Source organism: Punica granatum, chromosome 1 (genome assembly GCF_007655135.1).
Source record: "Punica granatum isolate Tunisia-2019 chromosome 1, ASM765513v2, whole genome shotgun sequence".
Taxonomy (NCBI): Eukaryota; Viridiplantae; Streptophyta; class Magnoliopsida; order Myrtales; family Lythraceae; genus Punica; species Punica granatum.
In genome coordinates, this window is record NC_045127.1 from 45,120,448 (window position 1) to 45,144,567 (window position 24,120).

General features: G+C 38.7%; 1 protein-coding gene across 3 annotated transcripts; it reads right to left on the reverse strand.

Annotated features, from left to right (window-relative positions):
* Positions 1-17,848: 17,848 nt before the first annotated feature.
* LOC116192077 lies at positions 17,849-20,101 on the reverse strand. Of its 3 annotated transcripts, none has more exons than XM_031520499.1 (5): positions 19,858-20,101; positions 19,566-19,754; positions 18,957-19,172; positions 18,678-18,740; positions 17,849-18,578 (listed from the first exon to the last, which is right to left on the reverse strand). In XM_031520499.1, the coding sequence occupies exons 1-5, from the start codon at positions 19,921-19,923 to the stop codon at positions 18,336-18,338; spliced, it is 777 nt and encodes a 258-aa protein (XP_031376359.1). In that variant the 5' UTR covers positions 19,924-20,101; the 3' UTR covers positions 17,849-18,335. The 3 variants fall into 3 exon arrangements, with proteins under 3 accessions (XP_031376359.1, XP_031376360.1, XP_031376361.1); XM_031520500.1 differs by having other exon boundaries at positions 18,678-18,692; positions 19,858-20,098; XM_031520501.1 differs by lacking the exon at positions 18,678-18,740 and having other exon boundaries at positions 19,858-20,037.
* Positions 20,102-24,120: the final 4,019 nt, after the last annotated feature.

Here is a 24,120-nt window from a genome sequence, read left to right on the forward strand (position 1 = left end):
TTTGCTGCTGCTGTGCTGCCGCCTTTGCTGCTGCTGTTCTGCCGCCTCTTCAAATCTGCAGCTGCGTTATTCTGCTGTTCTCTGCTGCCATATATATATATATATGCTGAAATATAAACCCTAACAAAACTGGGTTCTTGGGCCTATTAAAGCCCGATAAAAGCCCAATACAATTTGAGCCCAACTTCCTCCAAATTGGAGGGATAGCCCAACAAACTCCCCCTCCCGACTATTTGGAGGCTTCAAGCATACCGGCTATACTTCGGCAAACATGAAGTTTCTCCGTAGCGAGAGGTTTTGTCATCATATCAGCTCCATTCTCATCGGTGTGCACTTTGTCTAGCTTCACCAGCTTGGACTCCAACACATCTCTAATCCAATGAAACTTGATATCGATATGCTTCGACCTCGAATGGAAAGTGGGATTCTTGCAAAGATGAATGGCGCTTTGACTATCACAGTGTAGAACATACCTTTCTTGCTTCAAGCTCAACTCCTGCAAAAACTTTTGCAACCACAACATCTCCTTGCAACCTTCGGTCACCGCAATGTATTCGGCTTCCGTTGTAGACAAAGCGATGCACTTTTGAAGCCTTGATTGCCATGAGATAGCTCCCCCTGCAAAAGTCATCAAGTATCCCGAAGTGGATTTCCGGGAATCGATATCTCCTGCCATATCTGCATCCGTGTAGCCCACTAACTCCGGCTTACCAGTGCCAAAGTGTAAACACACCTTGGATGTTCCTCTGAGATACCTCAGAATCCACTTAACTGCATTCCAATGCTCTTTCCCCGGATTGGAGAGAAAACGACTAACCACACCAACAGAATGAGCGATATCTGGTCTTGTACAGACCATGGCATACATCAAACTTCCTACAGCTGATGAGTAAGGGACTTTCTTCATCTCTTCTTTCTCCTTCTCACTTGTAGGACATTGCTTCGAGCTAAGTTTGAAATGAGAAGCAAGTGGTGATGAAACTGGTTTAGCATTACCCATGTTGAACCGATCCAAAATCTTCTCGATGTACTTCTCTTGAGAAAGCCAAAGTTTTCCACTTGATCTGTCACGAGAAATATGCATCCCAAGGATCTGCTTTGCCGGTCCCAAATCCTTCATGGCAAAGGACTTGTTGAGCTCCTTCTTCAACTCTGTAATCTTGCTCATATCATGACCAACAAGTAGCATATCATCCACATATAACAGTAAAATGATAAAGTCACCATTCGAGAATTGTTTCACGAACACACAATGATCTGAAGTTGTCCGTGTGTAGCCATGGCTCAACATGAAAGAGTCAAACTTTTTATACCACTGCCGAGGTGCTTGCTTAAGCCCATACAAGCTCTTCCTCAGCCTGCACACCAAATGCTCCTTACCTTTAACTCGGAATCCTTCAGGCTGCTCCATATATATTTCTTCCTCCAAGTCACCATGCAGGAAAGCTGTTTTTACATCGAGCTGCTCGATCTCCAAGTTCAGACTAGCTGCCAGTGCGAGAACAACTCGGATCGATGACATCTTGACAACGGGCGAGAAGATCTCCTCGAAGTCAACTCCTTTCTTCTGGTTGAAACCTTTCACTACCAGTCGAGCTTTGTATCGAGGTCGCGAGTTCTCTGTCTTCAACCTGTAGACCCATTTGTTCTTCAATGCTCTCTTACCTTGCGGTAGCTTCACTAGGTCATACGTGTGATTTTCAGACAAGGAGTTCATCTCCTCATTCATCGCCTTCAACCAGTGCTCCTTGTACTCATGTGCCACAGCTTCATCATAGCACTCAGGTTCTCCCCCGTCAGTCAGTAGCACATATTCATGAGGCGGATATCTTGTAGATGATCGTCTTATTCTATCAGATTGTCTAGGTAGATCTGCAGGCTCTAACTGTAACTGCGAGCCTGTATCATCCGTAGTCACATCATCATCTACCTGAGGAATCTCACCCCCAGTCGTGGTTTCTTCATACTCACCAGGTACCTCTTCCATTGGATGCTCTACATCAACCGGTACAGGAATAGAGATCTCGTGAGGATTGCCTACACTGGCCTTCTCTAACTTTTGCAAATCCTCGATTGTCTGGTCCTCAAAGAAGACAACATCCCTGCTCCTGATGATCTTCTTGCTATCAGGGTCCCAAAGCCTGTACCCGAACTCTTCATGTGCATAACCCAAGAAGATGCACTGTTTTGCCTTGGCATCAAGTTTTGATCTTTCATCTCGAGGAATGTGAACAGATGCCCTGCACCCGAATACTCTGAGATGCTTGTATGATACTTTCTTGCCGGTCCACACCTGCTGGGGTACATCTCCATCAAGTGCAACTGACGGTGTAAGATTAATAAGATCAACCGCTGACCTCATTGCCTCGCCCCAGAAAGGCTTAGACAGTTTCGCTTGAGAAAGCATACAACGAACTCTCTCAACAATTGTGCGGTTCATCCTCTCTGCAAGCCCGTTCTGTTGTGGTGTCTTCGGTACCGTCTTCTCAAGTTTGATACCGTGAGTCCTGCAATAGTTCTCGAAAGGACCTCTATACTCACCACCATTATCAGCTCTGACACATTTCAGCTTCATGCCTGTTTCTCTTTCCACTGCTACATGGAAGTTCTTGAAAATCTCAGTCACCTGATCTTTAGTTCTCATAGGGTAAGCCCAAACTTTCCTGGTGTGATCATCTATAAATGTCACAAAATAGAGAGCACCACCAAGAATCTATCCGACATAAAACAAACATCTGTATGCACAAGATCAAGTATATGATGGCATCTAGAGGGACGACTTCTAACAAAAGAAACTCTCCTCTGCTTACCAGCTAAACAGTGATCACAAGTGCTCAAGTGCATACCTTTAACGGGCAAAGACTGCTTTCTAGCAAGAATTTGAATACCTTTCTCGCTGATATGTCCGAGTCTCCTGTGCCATAGCTCGATAGGATAATCCTCAGCAACATTAACCTGACCGGAATTGTGTTTGGCACGCAGCCTGTAGAGAGTGTCGGTCTTCTGACCCCGTGCCACAATCAACGAACCCTTGGAGAGCTTCCATCTCCCATTGCTGAATTCATTACTGTAGCCTTCATCATCAAGTTGACCCGTCGAGATTAGGTTAAGGCGAATTTCTGGAACATGCCTCACCTTCTTCAAAAACAACTTGCAGCCAAGCTCGGTCTCTAGACAGACATCACCAATACCGACAATCTTGCATGATTGTCCATTCCCCATTCTCACATAACCATAGTCCCCGGTAGTGTAAGATGAAAAGAAATCCTGATGAGGAGTGACATGAAACGAGGCACCTGTATCTGCAACCCAGGTAGAGTCCTGACATGTGAAATTCACATAAGCTTCATCACAAATGATGTAGGTCTCTCCATCACATGCCACTGCTGTAGTGCCTTCTTCCTTCTTGCTCTCACCGTTGCCATTCTGATTTTTCTTCAGAGCTCTACACTCCCTTTTGTAGTGTCCCTCTTTTCCACAGTGATAGCAAGTGACCACTTTCCTCGTCTTCGACTTTGATCTGCCCCTCGATTTGCCACGTGAGTTACTATGCTTGGAAGAGAAATTTCTGCTTTGACTTCTCCCCCGTTGTTCAGTAACCAAAGCTTCAGACTGAATGGAAATTCCCGTGCCTTTCCTTCTAGTCTCCTCATTAAATAAACTGTCTGTCACCGTAGCCAACGATAGCTTCCCGTTTGGCGTAGAATTGCTTAATGCAACCACAAGTGTGTCCCAATTATCCGGTAGAGTCCCTAAAAGTAGACAGGCCTGCAACTCATCGGGTAATATTATCTCCAGGTTCGTCAACTGGTTAATAATATCCTGGAAATTACTCATGTGCGCAGCCATATCACCTCCATCCTGAAAACGAAGATGAACCAGCTTCTTCACGAGGAATGCCTTATTTTGCGGCGTCTTCCTCGCATAGAGATTTGTCAATTTATCCCACAAAGCTTTTGCATTTGTCTCCTGAGCAACATGATGATAAATACTATTGTCTATCCACTGCCGAATCAAACCAATAGTCTTCCGATTTGTGCGTTCCCAAGCCTTGTCATCCTTATCTTTGGGTTTCGCGGAATCCCCTTCAATAGGATCGTACAAATCCCTGCAAAATAAAAGATCCTCCATCCGAGACTTCCATATAGAGTAGTTGGTTGCATTCAACTTGAACATAGATCCTGTAGATTCCTCCATCTCGAAAACACCGAAAAAAACTCAAACTTCTCTAACCCGAAGCTCTGATACCACTTGTTGGGGATAGGGATGTACTCAACCAAACAATAACGCAGCGATTAATCTTCCTCCCCTTCTAGTGTAATCGAGATAGGAACTAATCAAATCAACCAACAAGCAGTAAAGTAAAACAACACCAAGAATTTTACGTGGAAAACCCCAATGTGGGGAAAAACCACGGGACCAACTCCGAATCAACGATCCACTATGAAGGTTATACAATGTCTTTCATCAAGGGTAAACCCTTGGATCACCAAACTCAAGAGAAACACTCTCTTGGATCACCCAAATACTAAATTCGTCACCCACACCGGGTGGTTCACAAAATCAGCTGAAACAGCACCTACAGAGCTCGAATAGAAATTCTGACCGTTCAGAAGTTAGCCCCACGTGTTGTGAAGCTGCTGTCAAAATTTCGTCCCAATCGGAGTTCGTTTGATATACCGATCGAGGTTTGATCTCCAGCTGCGCGCTGCCCCTTTGCTGCTGCTGTGCTGCCGCCTTTGCTGCTGCTGTTCTGCCGCCTCTTCAAATCTGCAGCTGCGTTATTCTGCTGTTCTCTGCTGCCATATATATATATATATGCTGAAATATAAACCCTAACAAAACTGGGTTCTTGGGCCTATTAAAGCCCGATAAAAGCCCAATACAATTTGAGCCCAACTTCCTCCAAATTGGAGGGATAGCCCAACAAAGTTTATCTCCCGTCATGTTGTCTTTGATGAGACTTGTTTTCCCTTCTCAGATAAGTTTCAAGATACAAGCATCTCTGAAGGGGAACTCCATGAATGGCTCAGTTCATCTTCCACTGCTGCCCATGCTACACCATCAATTGTAGCAGATCACTCTACTCCAGCTCAATCTGCCTCTATTGTTCCCTTATCTCCTACATAAGCTCGCTCTCAAGCTCGTTTGTTCTAGGACTCCAGCAATGGCACGATAGCACCTTAGTCTGTCCACAGCTTCACTGCTACAACAAATTCTTCTACTTCTCGGACTGCCGTGTCTGTGGAAGATTCTGCAGCTCAATCTGCTGCTTCTGCAGATCAGTATGCTGCTTCCTCTGCATCTTCACCTGCTGTTCCACCAGATTCACCTTCTTCATCTACTGTTCCTTTGGCTGAGACTTATTCTTTAGCTTATGACAGAATCTATCCTATCCGAACTCACACCATAGTTACTCGGTCTCAGAATGGCATTTACAAACCAAACCCGAAGGTATGCTAATGTTGCTATTTCTTCTATTCCGCTTGAGCCTCATTCAGTTAAATCTGCATCGAAGGATCCTGAGTGGACAAAGGCTATGTTAGAGGAACTTGATGCTCTCAAGCACAACACTTGGGAGGTTGTTCCACCACAACCTGAGATGAATGTTGTGGGCTATAAGTGGATCTTTAAGACCAAAATTCGGGCTGATGGGAGTCTTGATCGACTCAAAGCAAGGCTCGTTAAGGGGTTGTCAAGCTAGGCACTATTCGTATTGTCCTTAGTGTGGCAACTATTCGAGATTGGCCTATTCGTCAACTCGACGTCAAGAACGCCTTCCTCGATGGATCACTTGATGTCCCGGTTTATATGGAGCAACCACCTGGCTTCCGTAATCCCTCTCGGCCTGATTCTGTCTGTCTGCTTTGCTAGGCACTCTATGGCCTCAAGTAAGCTCAACGTGCTTGGTTCGACAAGTTCAGTGAGTTTCTTCTTGCATATGGGTTTATGTGTAGCTTGACTGACCCTTTTCTTTTTGTCTATCGTCAACATGGCCATACAATTCTCTTACTTTTATATGTTGATGATATTGTCATGACAAGTGACTCGATGAGTTTATTGGATGATCTTATTCGACATCTTAGTAAGGTCTTCTCCATGGACCTTGGACCTCCTCAATCCTTTCTCGGCATTCAAGTCATTCATTCTTTTGATGGACTGCATCTCTCTTAATGCAAGCATGCGTCCGATCTTCTTGTTCACACGTCCTTGGAACATAACCAACCTATCGCTACACCGTCCACTTCTAAGCCACCATTGTCTAAGGATAGTGCTGAGCCTTATCCCGATGTTACTCAATTCAGGAGTACAGTCGGTGCATTACAGTACCTCACTTTGACGCGTCCGGACCTTGCTTTCACGGTTAATTCGGCTTGTTAACATATGCATGCTCCAACCATTGCCCACTTTCAACAGGTTAAGCACATTTTGAGGCATATTAAAGGCACTTTAAATCTTGATATTCAAATTCATTCTCAAAGTTCTCTAGATCTTTATGCCTTTGTTGATGCCGACTGGGCCGGTTGCAAACTTACTCAGCATTCTACTACCGGTTACTGCACTTTCCTAGGCTCTAACTGTGTTTCATGGAGCGCTAAGAAGCAACCTACAGTTGCTCGTTTCACTGTCGAAGCTGAATATCGGGCATTGACTTTTGTTGCGGCTGAACTCACATGGGTTTCTTTTGTTATCTGAGATATTGGCATCTCTACTATTGACCATCTCTACTATACTCGGACAATGTTTTCGTAAAATTTTCACTTGGACCTATACAAACTTGAGTCCATCTACAACCATAAATCTTAAGTTGATAGATTGCTAGACCCAAGCCTCATATAAATTTGTGGTTTCTTTCTCAATTTTTTAATGTAGGATAACGTATCTCAACACCCACCTTCATGTGGCAAAGTGTGATCCAACACGTGCCACATGCTCTTAAACACCTGCCCTTAATAACTGACCACGAGTTGGGCATCATCTTCTGTGCTCATGTAAGGGGGGACAAATATCTAACTAGCCTCGAGTTTTACACTCGGGCCTAACTAGAGGTGTACCTTTAACTATCTCGGAACTGGACCAGGCCACTTTTGGGCCCAATTAATATGAGGCGCACTCTTATCTGCCTCGAAACCGCATATAGCATGGTGTAAGCCCACACGAGCGCGCGGAAGTATAACCCGCTCTGATATCATGTAAAATTCTCACTTGTGCCTACATAAACTTTGGGCCATTTCCAACTCAAAAACTCGAGCTGATGGGTTGTGGTACCCAATATCTTATACACTTCTGAAATTCCTCTTATATTTCTGATGTGGGACTTATTCATTCTTAATTCTCAACATCCGCCCTCACGTGATAATGTGTGGTTCATCACGTGCCACGTGCCATTAAACACTTGCCCTCAACAACTGATCACGAGCCGAGCATCCTCTTCCGTGCTCGAGCGAGGGAGAACAAACCAAACTAACCACGAGTTCCATACTCGGGCTTGACTTAACATGAGGCGTATTCTTGACTACCTCGAAACTGGACCTAGCCACACTCGAGCCAACACGGGCACATTTTTCCGTTACCCTCATAAACAAACCTTAAACCTGGCGTGGTGTGAGTCCACAGACGTGCACGCGAATCATAACCCGCTCTGATACCATGTAAAATATTCATTGAGCTTATAAGTAATTTGGTCTATCTCTAACCCAAAAGCTCGAGTTAATAGGTTGTGATATCCAATCTCTTATAAACTTGTGGAATTCCTCTTATATTTTCAATGTGGGACTTACTCATTCTTATTTCTCAACAGTTTCAACTCTTCATCTTACTGCTAACCCGGTTTTTTACACTCAAACAAAGCATGTGGAAATTGACTACCACTTTGTTCAAGAGAAGGTCGCCCTAGGAAACATTGTTACATAGTATGTTCAGTCTTCTTTAAGAGTGGCTGATATCTTTACTAAAAATCTCTGCCTCAAGACACCTTTAAGGCACTTTGCTCCAAACTCGGTCTCTGGTCTATCCTAACACTCGATTTGCGGGGGAGCATTGAAGACACTCGTTTGAATTCGGTGGATGATTTTTCTTCACCGTTTGAACAAAAAGATAAGTCAAGCTTCAGGAGATTTAGTCCATGTGATTTGCAGTTAGTTTGTTCCTCTTTAGTCTACTGTATCTCTTGGAGAAATAATATGTCTCTAGTATATATGTACGTGTAATTAAGGGTATGTGGGTCCGGGTACCTTTTTTTTTACGATACCCGGACCCTACCATGTAAGAGACATGATCCTAGATTTTGGAACCGGACCTTACCCTATTGAGTCCAGGAGGCAGAACCTATATTATACCACATGTTCCGGGTACCCTGCTAGAACCTGTAAATTTTTTTATCTCGCTAAATAAAATCGAAAATGTCTCATCCATAATCAGTAATTACGCAAAACAGAATGTCGACATAGATTTAGATTTTTTTTTAAATTAGTGATTGTATTTTTTAAATATAAGAATATTTGAATATAACTATATCTATATATAATAGAGAAAATATTATCCGAGTCCAGGTATCGATTCCGGTTCCGATTTTGGGTACCCTATATGCAAGAGCAGGAACATAAATCGGAACCGAAACTGGTTTTTACCGATTTCTTAGTTTAATACCCGGACCCTACTCTATTTTCAATACGAGCTACTTAGACCCTGCCATAATGGGTAGGTTTCGACCAGTTCTGGATATACCCGGTATCCGTGCACACCCCTACGTGTAACTATGACTGATGAATTAGGGAAAATAAAACCTTTCTCATAGCTTGTAGCGTCTTTGTTTCTTCCAATCTGACGAATAAACAATAAATAAGAATCAAATCAAAATAATTTTGAGCAAATTATAAAGCTTCCATATATATATATATATATCAAGTAAATTATATATGTGACTTAAAAGTCGGGTAAATGGCTCGGTTGGAAGCAAAAAGTGGTTGAATAATAATAGAAACGTTATCGGATCATATATGTGATCGGATAATGGGCCTCGCTCTAGCTCTTCCATCAACTAGCAGTTTATGATCTGCAATAGGCCCATATCAATGTCACGGGTCAGGCCCAATATATGATCGAAGGCCCACTATTTGTCGGCTAAACCTAGCCCAGCAAACTATTCTTGGACGAGCAGGAAATGGGGCGTTGGATAACTGAGCAATAGGCCATGGGGCCATGCATGTTGCGGTTTATGTCTATTACCATGACATAGATACACAGCTGGTATAGATAGACAAAGGTACTATAGTTGGAATATTTTTGGGTTATAAAATAGAACATGGACCTTGTAAGGATTAAAAAGGAAACAAACAGCCCGAGAGGTCCACTCTGATGAGAATTAAATCCAAAACTTCATTATTTTGAGTCGAAACTTACTTTCGCTGCACTGAATCCATTTTCTTTCTAATAGATGGAATTAGAGTGTGAAATCTTTAATGAGCATTGTCCTTACTTCGCATTCTCGAGAGATTGATTCTAGTATGGAAAACATTGACAAAACAATTCATTCTTCGAGCTCACGAGCACAGGGCAAGGCTCGTCCTGAGATGGGTCACGAGCATAAGGCAAGGCTCACTGTGGACCTAGAGGGCCGCCGACGGCAGCAGTGGGGATGTGATGTTGGCTGAGGGCTGCTTTTTTAAAAATATATTTACATATTTTTTTTTGCATTAGTATATCCTTTTAGGGTTGCATTTAAATATTTTTGATGCCTATCGATTAAATTTTCAAATTTTCTGTTTATCCTGATATCTAAATAAATCTAACCAAAATGTCAATTCTAAATCTCATCGATTCCAATCCTAATTCAATTTTAAGTCCCTCAATTTATATCTAGCGACCCAGCGTTAGTTAAGGATTTGGCCGATTCATGAATTCGGAACTATCTCGACTTTTATATCACAATAAACTGTACACATCAAGAGTGCTAATTTAGGTCAAGACGTGACAAGTCCTTCCTCATCCCTGGTTCTTGACCCATATGCTAAATGCAGAGAACACAGATCAATCCCAAAAGACCCATAGAAAGTAGAAAGTTACAAGTGTCCCTTAAGCTTTTGGCCTAAGACTTCATGCCTTTGCCCTCATCTATCTTTCTGGCAATGAGCAATTTGTCTGTTGGATGTTATACGAGAATGAGCACGACGACAATGTCAGCGGGCCCAAAGCAGCCCAACCCCCTTTCATTTTCCAGATGATATTTGACCAAATCTTGCACTTTCTGCAGCCAATTGGATCTCCTCATTGGCCTTTCCTTTCTATCGATATATATGCATCAATATTGAGTTCCCCATGTGTCCTTGATCTAGTGATGTGTATAACGGGAATTCCACAGAACTCGATCGGGAATCAAGCACGTGTCTGTATCTGTGTACATGCATTAGAATATATGATAGTTTCTATTCGCTTAATTCATCACGAGTCTGCTCATACACATCTGTCACTTTTGTTCGATGTCATGGCTGGTTTACAATTGAATAGTGGGTGAATCTCGCCTGTACATTGCATCTGTCGTCAATAACCCTTTCGATTGATCTGAGGGGCCATGCCATTGATGATAGTGATCCAAATAATGGATCCTCAACTTGCAATTTTCTCCTCCCTTCCATTCTTCCTTCCTCATGAAATAAATCCAAAATGGATATTTAGTTTCAAGAAGGGGCCCATCCAATTTGGGAGCTTCCATAACCAATTGTTTCGTCTTTAATGGGAAAAGTAGTAATAATATGGGCGAGGGTTCGATGCGTTTCTTGGCAAGGGGGTTTGAACGGACTTCCCTTCACGTCACTAGAGATTTTTCATCGCACTTTTATTCGATCGCAAAAGTCGTCTCGGTGATACTTTTTCCGGACATCTTCCGGTACATCCGATGCACCGTAGATCACGACTAGACTTTTTTACAGGAATTCTCCCGAGATGTTATCCCATCGAGAAAGAGCTTATGAGGACATTCTAAATGAAAAGCTCGAAGATCGATCGTCCTAATTTGGCAAACTGGTGCACTTAGAATCAAAAGGTTTTTGTTCTCATTCTCACGGGCGAACAATATCTTATTCCGCTCTTTAAAGAGCCAATAAATGTAAAGCTCTACGAGCCATTGTTTTGCCTGATTGGCTGAACAGAAAGAAACGCATGGTTTACGTGATCTGCAGTAGCTTTCGCCGAATAAAGCTCGATCGATCTCTGGAATGAAATAACATGCGTCATTATTTAACGGGAGTTGATGTCTGTCTATGTATAAAATAGCAAATTAGGTAGTGTTGGTGACCTTACATAGTAAAGGAGAAGATTATAGCATTCATGTAGGATGACCACTACGTCGGTGTGGGCGTAAGGCATGAAACGGGCTTTTAGGCTTTACTGTGTCATCAAATCAGATATAATAATGAGTTTCATGTAAGATTATTTAAAACTTTAAAAGTGACATCATGGCTTAGGCCCAACTTGATTAAACTGTGGGCCCATTATGTTCTTCTAGGATACGAGAGAGGTTTACTCATCTAATAAATGGATATAAAAAATAAACGTAATATTATTGGTGAGTATCGAGCTGAAAACCTCTTAATTTTAGGTGGGATTATTCGCCATTCTATTACACCATTTTTCCGTGCGTGAGTCCAATTTTTGGCTGATGATGTTCTTGTTTTAGTAATTATAATTAAAGGAGGAGATGAATGGTGTAGAATTAAAGAGAGATTAGTAGATGGCCCCTGCACATTATGCAAGCTTATTTTATAAAGTATGTGGTTATGCTTTTCGATGGAGCATTATAATAATTTTTATCGGTTATTATCTCATAAAGAAGCTTATACTTTTATTTTCATAAGCCCTTCGACCCTCACCTGCCGTATATTGATATTTGAATACTTTATATCTTATTTTCTCGTAATATTTTAGATCTTATTTTCTCAAAATCAAAGCACTCTTTCAAATTCTGAGACATATGAGAGATTGTTATATATCATTTTTACAAAAATCGTTCATAAACTCATTTGAAATCGAAATGTAAACATATAGAAAGAAACAACGTTCCAATATGCTGCTTCCGTGCTCCTTAGCCTCATGAAAATTTTAAAACAAAGAAAGGATAAGGGGGGAGATTCTACTGTCTTGTGATGTACCTTGCCAGGTTATAAGTGAAATTTGACAAATCAAATTAGATGTATAATTGGGCACAGGAAGATTTGGGTTGAGGATTGACTAGCAAGCTTTACCCCGACTAAGAGAAAGGGCTAACCGTATGGTTGGTAAGAAGTTCGATTTTCTCCACGCGAATAATGCCTCATGGCTAATAAGTCTAAAAGGAACTTCAAACTCGCGACCCGAAATCAAGCATTATATGTTCGTTCAAGAGAAGGCTCGCACGTGTTCTCATATATGTCATCGTAATATCTTTATTTCCGATTCTGATTGGATAATATTATTTCGTGTTTTTTTATCCAAAAAAAAGTCATGAGGGTGATTTTTTGATTAAAAAAAAACTGATATAATCAAATACATACAGACACCGTTGAATTCTTTCTTTTAAATCTGATTTACACAACAAAATTAAAATTTGGAGGATGTCATTTGCGGCCCTACAAATGCAATCTTGTTTGTTCATTGTTCCAGACAGAAGCATGTAAGGATGTTCAATAATATATTGAGAAGGAGGTGATGATGTGGACCAACCATAGTAAGACTTTCAGATACATATCATCATTCAAATACACTGAGTTCAAGTCAAACGTCTATTTATATTGTTTCAAATGGAAGTATACTCCCAATTCGGGATGAATATCATCAATTCCAAACTCGGATGATTTGTTCTTGAAACGGTATATAATTAACGAGCTTATCATAAACAACTAATATAGTGTTAAATAATTAGTAAGTAACTCTGAACCTCGTAAGAGAAAAAAATACAAATTCGAGCCACAGAAAATGCACTTGTAAAAGGAGAAAAATCTTTAATACTCGATCTTCCAAAATTACTAGAGTAATGGCCTCCATAAAAAAAAATCATAAATGAACAATCTAATTTATTAGTTTCCTCTTGGGCGAAAACATTTTATCTTACTCCATCCAAATTCATAATGGCTCATATCGACCTAACGTTGAACCATATCATCAATTCGATCATGGAATAACATCCAAACATGATTCAAACATCTATTAATTGAAACTATAACTTAAAAAAAAACTTTAGGACTATAAATGCCACATCCTCATCAATTCTTTAATTTCTAGACCGATCAAATTTATAAAGATGGTCTTGACAACGGTGAAGATATCAATCAGTAAGAGAAAACTATCAATACAGTCATTCAAAGATTATATTGCCATCAATCTGGTCCTTCAAAGAATTTTGCCATCAATATGGTCTTTCAAAGATCTTATTGCCATCAATTTGGTCTTTCAAAGATTTTTGCCATCAATATGGTCATTTGAAGATCATATTACCATCAATTTGGTTCTTCAAAGATTTTTCCCATCAGTATAGTCCTTCAAAGATCATTTTGTCCATCAAATTAATCCTTTGTTAACAACACTGTTAGTATTGCTTAACTTCGACAAATAATTTCTATAAAAAAATAAAAAAAATATCTGCTTAAAGAAAAAATCGGTAATATTTTTCACTTCAACACATGCGTTGTGATTTTGTCAACCACCTGATAGTCTCCATCTCCACCTCCATTGATATTAAGAAGAACAAAGAAATCAAATAGACACATACATTTCCAACATGAACATATACATACTGAGTATTACAAAGAGAGTGTGAGAGAGACTGAGAGGGATAAATTTTTCTTCTATCTAAAAAAACTTTTTCTATTTTTATTTTTTTTATAGAAATTATTTAACAGAATTAAGCAATTCTAACGATTTTTTTAACAGAGGATTAAACTGATGATAATATGATCTTTGAATGATCATATTGATGGAAAAAATCTTTGAAGGAACATATTGTGGGCAAAAATCTTTGAAGAACCAAATTGATAGCAATATGATCTTTCAGTGACCAAATTGATAGTATTCTCCGATCTCAGTAATTATTTTACCTTTTTGTTGTGTACCTTTTGTGGAATTTTCACTTTGTTTCTTTTTTCTTTTTTCCCAATTTGCACAATGTAGTATTTAGAAGTCCAAAAAGATCTAAATAATTCAGATGCCAACTGAACCCATCCACTAAAAAATAAAGATATACTTACCAATCTGAATTGGTTCAAGTTGTCCGACGTTTGTTTCACTTAAACAAGGTCTATGGTTCAAGTCCTTATGAACGCAGAAAATTCACTATGGGAGAGTTTTCACTTTTTTTTTCCAATTTGCACAATGTAGTATTCAGAAGTCCAAAAAGATCTAAATAATTCAAATTCCAACTGAATCCATCCACTAAAAAATAAAGATATACATACCAATGTGGATTGGTTCAAGTTGTCCGACTTTTATTCCGCTAAAGTAAGGTCTAGGGTTCAAGTCCTTATGAATGGAAAAAATTCACTATAAGAGAGTTTTACTCCTTAATTAGCCGATCCGATTCGACTTGATTAGTTGGGTTCCAATTAAAATTCGGATACCAGAATTCACATAAAAATATCATAAAGATATATCAATCGTGAATTTTTTTCATTTATCAAACTCGTATTTAATACCACACGTAAGGAGAAGAGATATCGAAATACCAGCACCAAATCATGTTGGTGAATTTTCACTTGAAAAATCATAGAAATTCGTGTTGCATCAATTTGTAGTATGAAGAAAATGAAACAAACACTTCGTAGGTGCACAATACTGGCTTTGTTTGGGAATGAAGTGGATTTTTAACTCCACTCCATTCCCAACTATAAATAATTATATCTATTTGGAATTATAATAATTGTATTGTTAAATTATGAGAAAAAGTGAAAAAATGAAAAGGAAAAGAAAAGGGTGTATTCGAAAAAAAAAGTGAAAAAATGTAATTAATAGTTGAGAGAAGGTAATGATCGTGTTGTTGAATTGTGAAAAAAATAATGAATATTTGAGAGAATTTAGTATTAAAAATTGAATTGAATAATTAAAAAATTAAATAAAAAAATAATAATTGTGTGGCCACTCCGTACAAAAGTTGTTCTCTCATCAATAAATATATATATATATATATATGTAGAATAATGAGTGACCAGTTGACCAAAAGCAGTTCATCACCGTCCTACTACAATCATACGGCGAAAGAGCGATGATTGTCTCAATAATCGTAATAGAATAGGATGCGACGGCCCCTTTCGACCGCCCAATTGCCTAATGTTTGAAACCGGCACGAACCTGGTCTCACCGTAGGCATTGACCCGAAGTAGAACCTAGCGATCACTGTCCAGTCTTTATCTGACCGTCCAGCGAACTGCAAAGATCGAGCGTTTGACGCCTATGTTAGCCCCATCGATATTTTCTATATATTTGTGGTTTTCACTTCAATGACTCAGTCTACGAAATGATATGGAAGAGGTTTACGACCACCAGATTTACCAGCACTATCATGAAGAGGGAGGGAATCTAGGAAAATTATATGATACGATTTATAATAAAGTGATGGCATGGTACAATTATATAATCTTTTATATATAAAAAAATATAAATGAAATTTTATGAAGTTTACCTAATTTGTAACTTGTACTAAAAGTTTAAATAAATAATTTTAAAAAAATATCTTATTCCAAATGAGTGTAATTTTCGGTATCGAAATATTTACTTAACTCAAAAAAATAATTTCATACATACATATATATATATGGTACTATATATATTTTTTTATATCGTACACCTTCCAATCGGTATCTACCCATGGTAGCAGGGAGGCAGGGATATGTGATATTTATGCTTAGGGGGGACTGAAAGAGAGTGCTAATGATTTATTGGAATAAAATTGAAGGAAAATGATTCTGACAAGAAAGGAAATTGATATCCGTTGTGGAAATTTTAGGATGGAACGGAAAATCTTTGAAAGTCATATAACATCGACAGCAAGGTTTGGATGCACTTGATGTAGTATATACTTCATATAGGCAAACTTCACTTACAATATTATAGAAATTCAAAGTTCACTGGATTTTCTATAATTAGGGAGAGATTAATGTCCGAGCAGGAATTAATCTAGTAATTTGAAAACAGATCTTGATCTCATACAAGGGAAAAATAAGTTTTATAACATCTACTAGAATAAGTAAGAATGAAGGGGGGGTTAATAAGAAAATTTGACATAACTGGCCATAATTTTTTTAATTATGGCATGTCGATACTCGGAATAGCGATGGCATTGTCTTGGCTCCAGCCACAATTCCACGATAAACCGGCCCCCATAGGTCAGCAATGGCAAAATCGCAGCCAGCTTGTGAGCAAATCTAGCTACTCCGGCTCAAGGCGCAGTGGTTGTAGTTGGGACTTTGAAACCCAAGACGGTGAGCTTCTCCTTCGAACCTAGGAGGCTTTTCATCGGCTCACAAGCTCACGGTGAACTTGACCTTGGGGTTATGACCTCACAACGACTCTCACGGGGCTCGACACAGATTGTACGCCCTCGAAGATCCTCTGAGCGATCAACTCGTGATCAACACCTAGCTCGCAAACCTCTCCGGCTCAAGGGAGGCTTACCTTGGATATGCTTTCACGTTCAAAGCAGCCTTTACCCTGATTTGATGGGAAACTACATATTTTTATCACCAGCAGCACTAAATTTGGCTTTGTCGAGATTAGTTGACGAAGGGCGGCCCATGCAAGAGAAGCTTGCTAATGTTCAATGTCTAAATGCGTATGAAATAACAAAACGACCCGGAATGATCATTCCGAGTAAAAAAAACTTAGCCAAACTTAGAAACAAAATTTTGATCCAGAATATGAATAGAAATGGACCTTTTATTATTCAACGTAACATAACGCAAGTCTAATTTCCAACCTTTCTCGTAGAATCCAATTGAGAATTTTTTTGGCTATTTTGTAAGTATAACAATTTTTTTTAACCATAAGGAAGACTATAATAAAATAAATTTTTTAATCTTAATAACTAATAAAGTGATATAAATAATCCTGCAATGAATACCTAATGTGAAATCTCATAATTATGAGATAAATATATATGAAATTATACTTCTTTTAATTGTAAGATATAATAATTAACTGCTTTCATAATTGCAATTGGAGGCTGCAATAATTTGGAGGCTGCAATAATTTGTGGGCTGATATGAAAGTTGACCTCATGATAATGAATTTCCAAAGGATCAAAGGGACCTCTCCCTCTCATCCTTTTGCAGCGTCCAATGGGCATCTGAAACGCCCACTGTGGGCGACAGCAGCCGTCCCCGGTAGAAGCCCCCGCCGCCGTAGGCCCCACAGCTAGGGGCGGTTTGCTGGTAATGTCATTGTCATCCTCCGCCCACTAGGATCGACTCCTTCCTATTTGTAGAATAGAAACATCATCCTAATAATTAAAGTTGCGTTTGATTTCATAGTAATTTTAAAATCAAATTTTGATTTTAATTTTGATTTTGAGTGGTATAAATGGTATTCACCTTTGACTTTGTATGTGTTATGTTATTTTATTGTCGAAAAAAAGTGATATAAATGAGGCTCACTCTTTGACTTTGTATGAGTTATTTTATTTTGTAATGGGTAGAATTAAAGTTAGAATTGTGATTCTAAAATACCATCTTAAAACTAAACAGGCCCTAATAATCTTTCTACTATATACAAGTATCCATAAATTAATTGAAATGATTCGATGTTTATTCTCTAATTAGAGAAGTATCATTCCATCTCGATTTGGATTAATCGGAATATGTTGATCAGTTTCTGAATATCGAGATACACATCGAAAAAAAAAATAATAATTATCTATTTATTTTGATTTCATTCATTTCACACCTATGAACAGTCAAGGAGCACATTTTTTCCATTTCCCTGCTCCAGTATCTATCTATTTGCCTATAGTAACCACCACAAAGCAATAACATATACATTTTCTTCATCCCAAGAAACCCTAACCCCAGAAATTAAAAATATAAACCTATATACATACAAAATCCTAGTATTGACCTATCTTCAAGCTCACCTTTTTTTTTTTTCTGATTTTTTCACTTAGTAATTCTTCATCATGCATATCTCAGTATGCACTACTTATTTTTCCCTTTTTCTTTTTTTTTTGGGTTCATGCCTGATCTAATCTACTCTAATAATCCCAACTCCTATCGTATATGCATCTATCCACATTCCCGGTGCGGGCTTTTGAGAGCTCCGAGCACGGAATGAGCAACCTTTTTACACATTTTCTGTGGAGTATACGGTATCGATGATCGGCACTAGTATTCTATCATTAGGCAACCCATCGGGGCCCGGTGAGGGATGCCCTTCCTCCGCTTGGCGATCCGGTAATTAGTTGCAGTCGGAGGGGGGGTCGATGGGCTGAAGCTGTGGAGCTTGGACTTGGTCCTGCTGCCGTGCTTGCTGTGTCTGCTGTTGCTGCTGTACGAGTCCTCCGAGTCCGAGATCAATTGCATCTTCTCCTTTTTCTTCCTTGCGAAGTTCTTCGACGTACCAACAATCTACAATACCCGAAAACCCAGAATTAATCTCGGCATTGACATCGTCAGTGACGAATGTGAAGGAAGAGGCTATGGAAACTTCAGAAGAAATAAAACGACCTTTGGATTGGATTGCTTCAGAAGGCAAGAGTGGGAAGAAGTCAATGTTGTTGAACCAAACACCTTTCAAGCAATAAATTCTGCCTTAGCACAACTTGTGAAGCAAACCCAACATTGAATTCTTCCCCCTTACCTCTCAGTTTCAGCAGATTTCTTTGGAAATGCAATTGAATTGAGATCGGCTTACCAAACTTTTCCGGAGAGTAGACGAAAACAACACCGATCGAGGCGGTCTTTTCCCGATTCGGGAAATGGAAATTAAAGATGCAAAGTAAGTACCTTGCAGCCGAGGGAGCAGAACCGGAAGGAGTCGAGGAGGCTCCGGTCGCAGACCTCGCAGGTGTTGGTGACGCCCTTCCCGGGCCTAGGCTGCGGCCGCTCGTTCAAGAACACGACCCTGGCGCTGTTGATGATGTAGGTCTGGACCCCAGTAATGTCCAGCACCTTCTGAATCTCCGACACCCTGATCACGTCGTGGTACGAAGACCTCCTTATCTGCCGAAAGATTAAACCCGGAAAACATCATAATCAGAACATTGAGTTCGCCTGCTGGAATTCGTTAATCGGTCCCCGGTGGTTATCAAGTTTTAAATCTTTTGATAAACGGATTTGCATTGATAACCCGAATTACTGGGCGGTCGAAATACAAAGCATTTCACCACAGAGAAATGAATGAACCGGAGAGACCAGAACAGAACAGAACAGAACCCAAATGGGTAAATGAAGTTCTGCAAACTCATTGAAGAAAAATTATCATCCTCCTCGTCGTCGTCATCAGTGTACAATGTCTGGTGGGATTCTTTCCACTCTTACAAAGGATAACGACGGGCGACACTCACGGGGAATATTCAAAATCGAGACGAGATGGAGGAATCGTGTCGGACGGACCTGAATGGAGCGATGATCCTTGTGGTAGGCGAGGCAGAGGGAGCAGAGAGCGCCGTTCATGCAGTCCAGGCAGAACATGTTGCACTCGCTCTTGTGGGAGTCGGCGTGCACCTTGCACTGCACGAAGAAGCTCTCCCTCAGCAGAGGCTTCAGCCATGGCGGCCAACTGTTATCCTCCTCCTCGGGGCCCTGAAAACAGAACACGCACAATACGGTCAGAACTCCCCTCGGTCCATCGATTTCCTTCCCGCAATGCGATGCGATCAAAGGAGATATTCGAGCCAGATCATACCATTATCCTTCGGTTCTTAGGCTTGATTTCGCGGACTGTGCTCTCCTGATTCTCCATTGCCAGCATCCCTTTTGATCAGAAACAGAGTGCTCTGTTTTTCCGCTTCTCACAGAGAGAGAAAGAGAGAGAGAGAGAGAGAATGGTGGATGGAGGGGGCCAGAAACAGGGGAGTGGATCGTTCTTATCTGCTGCGGTGTGAAGTCCACCTCCAAGCCGAGCTCCGAACCCGAACCTAATCGGGATTCGAAAAATAAAAAATTATCGGGTGCTCTTATAAGTACAGAGTTAATTACAGCTAAAAATTCAACCCCGGGCATATATTTTCTTGCCCGATCTCGCTATAAAACCCCGACATTGAAATTAATTGATAAATATCGTTGCTCTAGAGCATACAATAATGCCCCGTGGAGATACGTCTTGGCTAAGGAATCAGCCTCCTCCGTCCATTAATTCCATATATGTATGTATATATATATATTTCCCCTTTTTCTATATAGAAAAATAACAATGTAATAATATTCCTCTAAAAGGAATTATATTATAAAAGAGGTAATGTATTATATATGATATAAAATACGTATGCACATTATTGGCAATTAACATATATTTTATCTTCAATAATTGAGACTTAGGATAGCGATTTCGGAGGGGTGCTAATCCATTTCTATATTCTTGTCCATTGGCGCACCACACACGGCAGCCCCACTTATACATTATTTCCATTGCCATTTACTTCATGTATGCATGTATGCATGTATGTTCATATGCATCCCTTCCCTAACTATAAATGAAATTTTGTATTTGAGCAAAACTCTCAAAGGTTAACACATTGAAAGAACTCGGATTTTGAGAGAAGATGTCAGGTGTAATGGTACATACTCTTCACTTGCAATTTAGAAGTTTTAATTTTGATTTTCATTAATGGGACTACTAATACTCTTTCATTTCTCATCATTTAATTTTTAATTTTGATTTTCATTAATGGAACTACTAATACTCTTTCGTTTCTCATCATTTATTTCTTTACTTATCCACGAGCCTTCCTTATGATTGATTTAAACAAAAAAAAAAAGGAAAGAGGTGCTCAAATTATAGGTTTTTTTTTTGCCAGTAGGATGGGTTGTTAAGTTACATTTAGTATACCATAATCAAAAGAAATGCAATGCAATGGATATTTCAATTTTCAATCATTTTCTCTATTTCTTTATTTAGTTACTCTTTTATGAGTAAGAGTAATCCATTATGATTATTCTTTTTCCAACTTGATAGAATGTTATTTTCTTTAAAAAACTTAAATAGTACTATTTCATCATTTCAATGAACTTTTATTTAGGTATAATATATTTTATTTGAGGTTCATATATATATATATATATATATATATATATTTAAATGTTGGATAAATTGAACTTGTGATAAATAAAATTGAACTCTTTATCAATAGTAGTATGCAACTACTGTAACACATGAACTAGACAAATGGGATTTAACGCAATAACACTTATCCTCTATCGAAACCAATATGTTCTAGTTTTGATTCTTGTATGGAAAAATTCTTGTACCTCCTATTTTCTATTTCATATTCCCTACTAGACGCATAGGTTTTTTTTCGCAAAGATACGAGACAAAAGCTAATAGTTAAGAGGGGAGATATTGCAGAGAGCTAGGGTTAGAGAGATTATAGCTTCGTGTTTCAAAGGTCCATGAAAAGTTAGGCCACATTATTAATTCGAGTAAAGCAATCGTGTAGGGAAGGGTCTTTGCCCTATAAGATGAGAGTCTGGGAGGGGCCACTCACAAAACGCGGTCAATATCTATGCTACTTTCAAGATATCGAGATATATACTTACAGTTCAAAAGTGATACATCTGATCAATGTGATTTTAAATTACATCATGTGTTATAATTAAGGAGAGAGTAATAGGATCCAATAAAATTAATACTAGTTCAAGCAGGTTATTGATGAAGTTGTGGGTTCAAGAACCATGACATATATGCTGGAGTCTGCTCAAGAGGTATTGAACATTTTGGAGCAAACTTAGACGATGTTGTTCTTAAAAGGCGTTCTTTAAGTGGGGAGAAGCACCCTAATCTCCAAAGAGATACTTTATAAGGATAAAATCATGGGGGCATGTTCAGAATGGACAATACCTCCTAGACAGAGTTGACACCATTTGTGAGAACGAAGCTATTTGCTCAACTTTCCAAACCCTCTTATCTCTAGCCATGGGAGGTTTCATTCTGTATTGAAGAGGGATAACGGTGATTTTGGCCTCTTTAGAAGAATAAGAAAAAATCTTTTTTGTTTTTTAAGAGGCACATTTTAAGGATAAAATCGTGCGAATATGATCTCAAGCAAAAAATACGTATTGGACAGACTCTTCATGTCGTGAATCTCGAACCCACAACACCTCATCAGTTATGGTTCTCGAAGCCCACTGAAAACGATTAATGCATTTTCAGTTTGGAATTATTATGTAAACTTCTACTTCTAGGTTTCACGAGTAGTTGAACATTTTTATCACGCAACTCGTTAAACGTAGTTTCTTGTTAGTAGTCGTGGGACATTGTAAATTATAATTTTTTTTTCTGACGGATTATTTTAATTGATTTTATTTACCATAAATTGATTAACCGGGATTTCTCTCATTTCTAGTTTTAAATTTAGCCTCCCCAAGCCTGCTTAATTAATTATAAATATGTCCTGACGGTTTTTTTTCCGGTATTTTTTATCATGATATCTGGAAGTCCAATTTGATCCCGATTAATCCAGTCAAACCAGATCTACGCATGGACTTTCTGTATTCACAATGACTCGAACCCAAGACCTCACTTAAGCGAAATAAGTTTGAAATCGCTTAAATCGGTTCATGTTAGTTCCTGACATGTTATTTTAATTAATTTAATTTACCAAGTACGTTGACCCTGGAAATGGAAGCAAATGAGGTAATTCACTGAGGAATCTATTTCACTTTTCTTTCTATCTAGTTCTAACTTTTAGTTTGAGGAAAACAAATAAATAAATAAAAGGAATATATATATACACACACACACACATATATCAAACTATATTGCTTGCTTAAGCCCGATGACTTCTTGCTGTCTTCTGACTGAAGTTTTAATTAGAGGAAAGCGGAGAGAAGTTGAAGAAGGAGAAGAAGACCACATATATATATATATATATATATAACATTGCTGGTTCACTTGCCCATGAAGCGACAGAACATTTGCGTAGATCTTTCAGCTTGTTGCTATCGAGGAAAACTGGGAGAAATTTCATAGAACTTTCAGAAAATTAATCATCATGAAGTTGGAAAATGATTTTTTTAAACTGAATTATAATCCAATGCAATGTATTCGAATATATATACACTGCGACAGAAATACGTGAAGCTTGCGTTATGGTGGTAGATTTCTCAGTAAAACGTGTTTCATATTAATTCTGAACTTTATTCTGTTATGTTATAGTAGAGAAACTTGTAATAAATGAAACATATATAGTAGACATTGAATTATAATTAAATTAAAACATCTATAAATTTCTATTCTAGTAATCTTCTTTTCATTATTCTAGAACTAGAATGCCATCCGAAGGTACTTGTAAATTGAAATTAGACTTGGCATGGGTTATGGGAATAACCGCGACTATTATATAGAATCAAACATAATTACTCTGTAACGGAAGATTTGGAATTGTTCATGGAAACGATCACGGTAAAGAATAACTCCAGCAATCATGATAATGTTCGATATATGTGGACCATTTCACAACGACAGATATCGGATTAAAGCTAGCTTACCACGGAAAATTTTTTCACAATTAAAAGTGAGGAAAAAGATTGCGGAATCTTCTTCACAATGAGAATATCTTTGTAGGTGACAAAATGGGATTTTCATATATTTGTTGATAATAACATCTTTAATGTTATTTACGTGTCAGTTCAATAGAAAGAAAGAAAAAAGAAAAAAAAAATTGTGTATTTCATTTCACAAGCCCAAAAGATAAATTTAGTTGTTGAAATATATTTTATTTCTGGGGAGATAATAAAATTCATTTGCTTTCTAAGAAACTTACATATGAGCAATGTAAGTTCTTTAAATTAGTTCTAGTAATCATAAATGTTTTTCTAACTTGATTTTTTGCACTTTCAAGACAATTTATTATTATCGCTTTATATAGTCAATCAAAAATTTTGAGTTAAAATCACATTATATATATATATATAGACACGAAAGGTGATAGGAAAGGATTATCTTTCAAGG

Bases quoted from the DNA above. Each gene is read 5' to 3' on its own strand.
- LOC116192077 (XM_031520499.1), bottom strand. From the start codon at position 19,923: ATGCTGGCAATGGAGAATCAGGAGAGCACAGTCCGCGAAATCAAGCCT. The intron at 18,741-18,956 runs GTACTTACTTTG...ATTGCTTGAAAG, and splicing joins TCTGCTCCCTCGGCTGCAAG to GTGTTTGGTTCAACAACATT. The intron at 18,579-18,677 runs GTCGTTTTATTT...CGGGTATTGTAG, and splicing joins TGAAGCAATCCAATCCAAAG to ATTGTTGGTACGTCGAAGAA.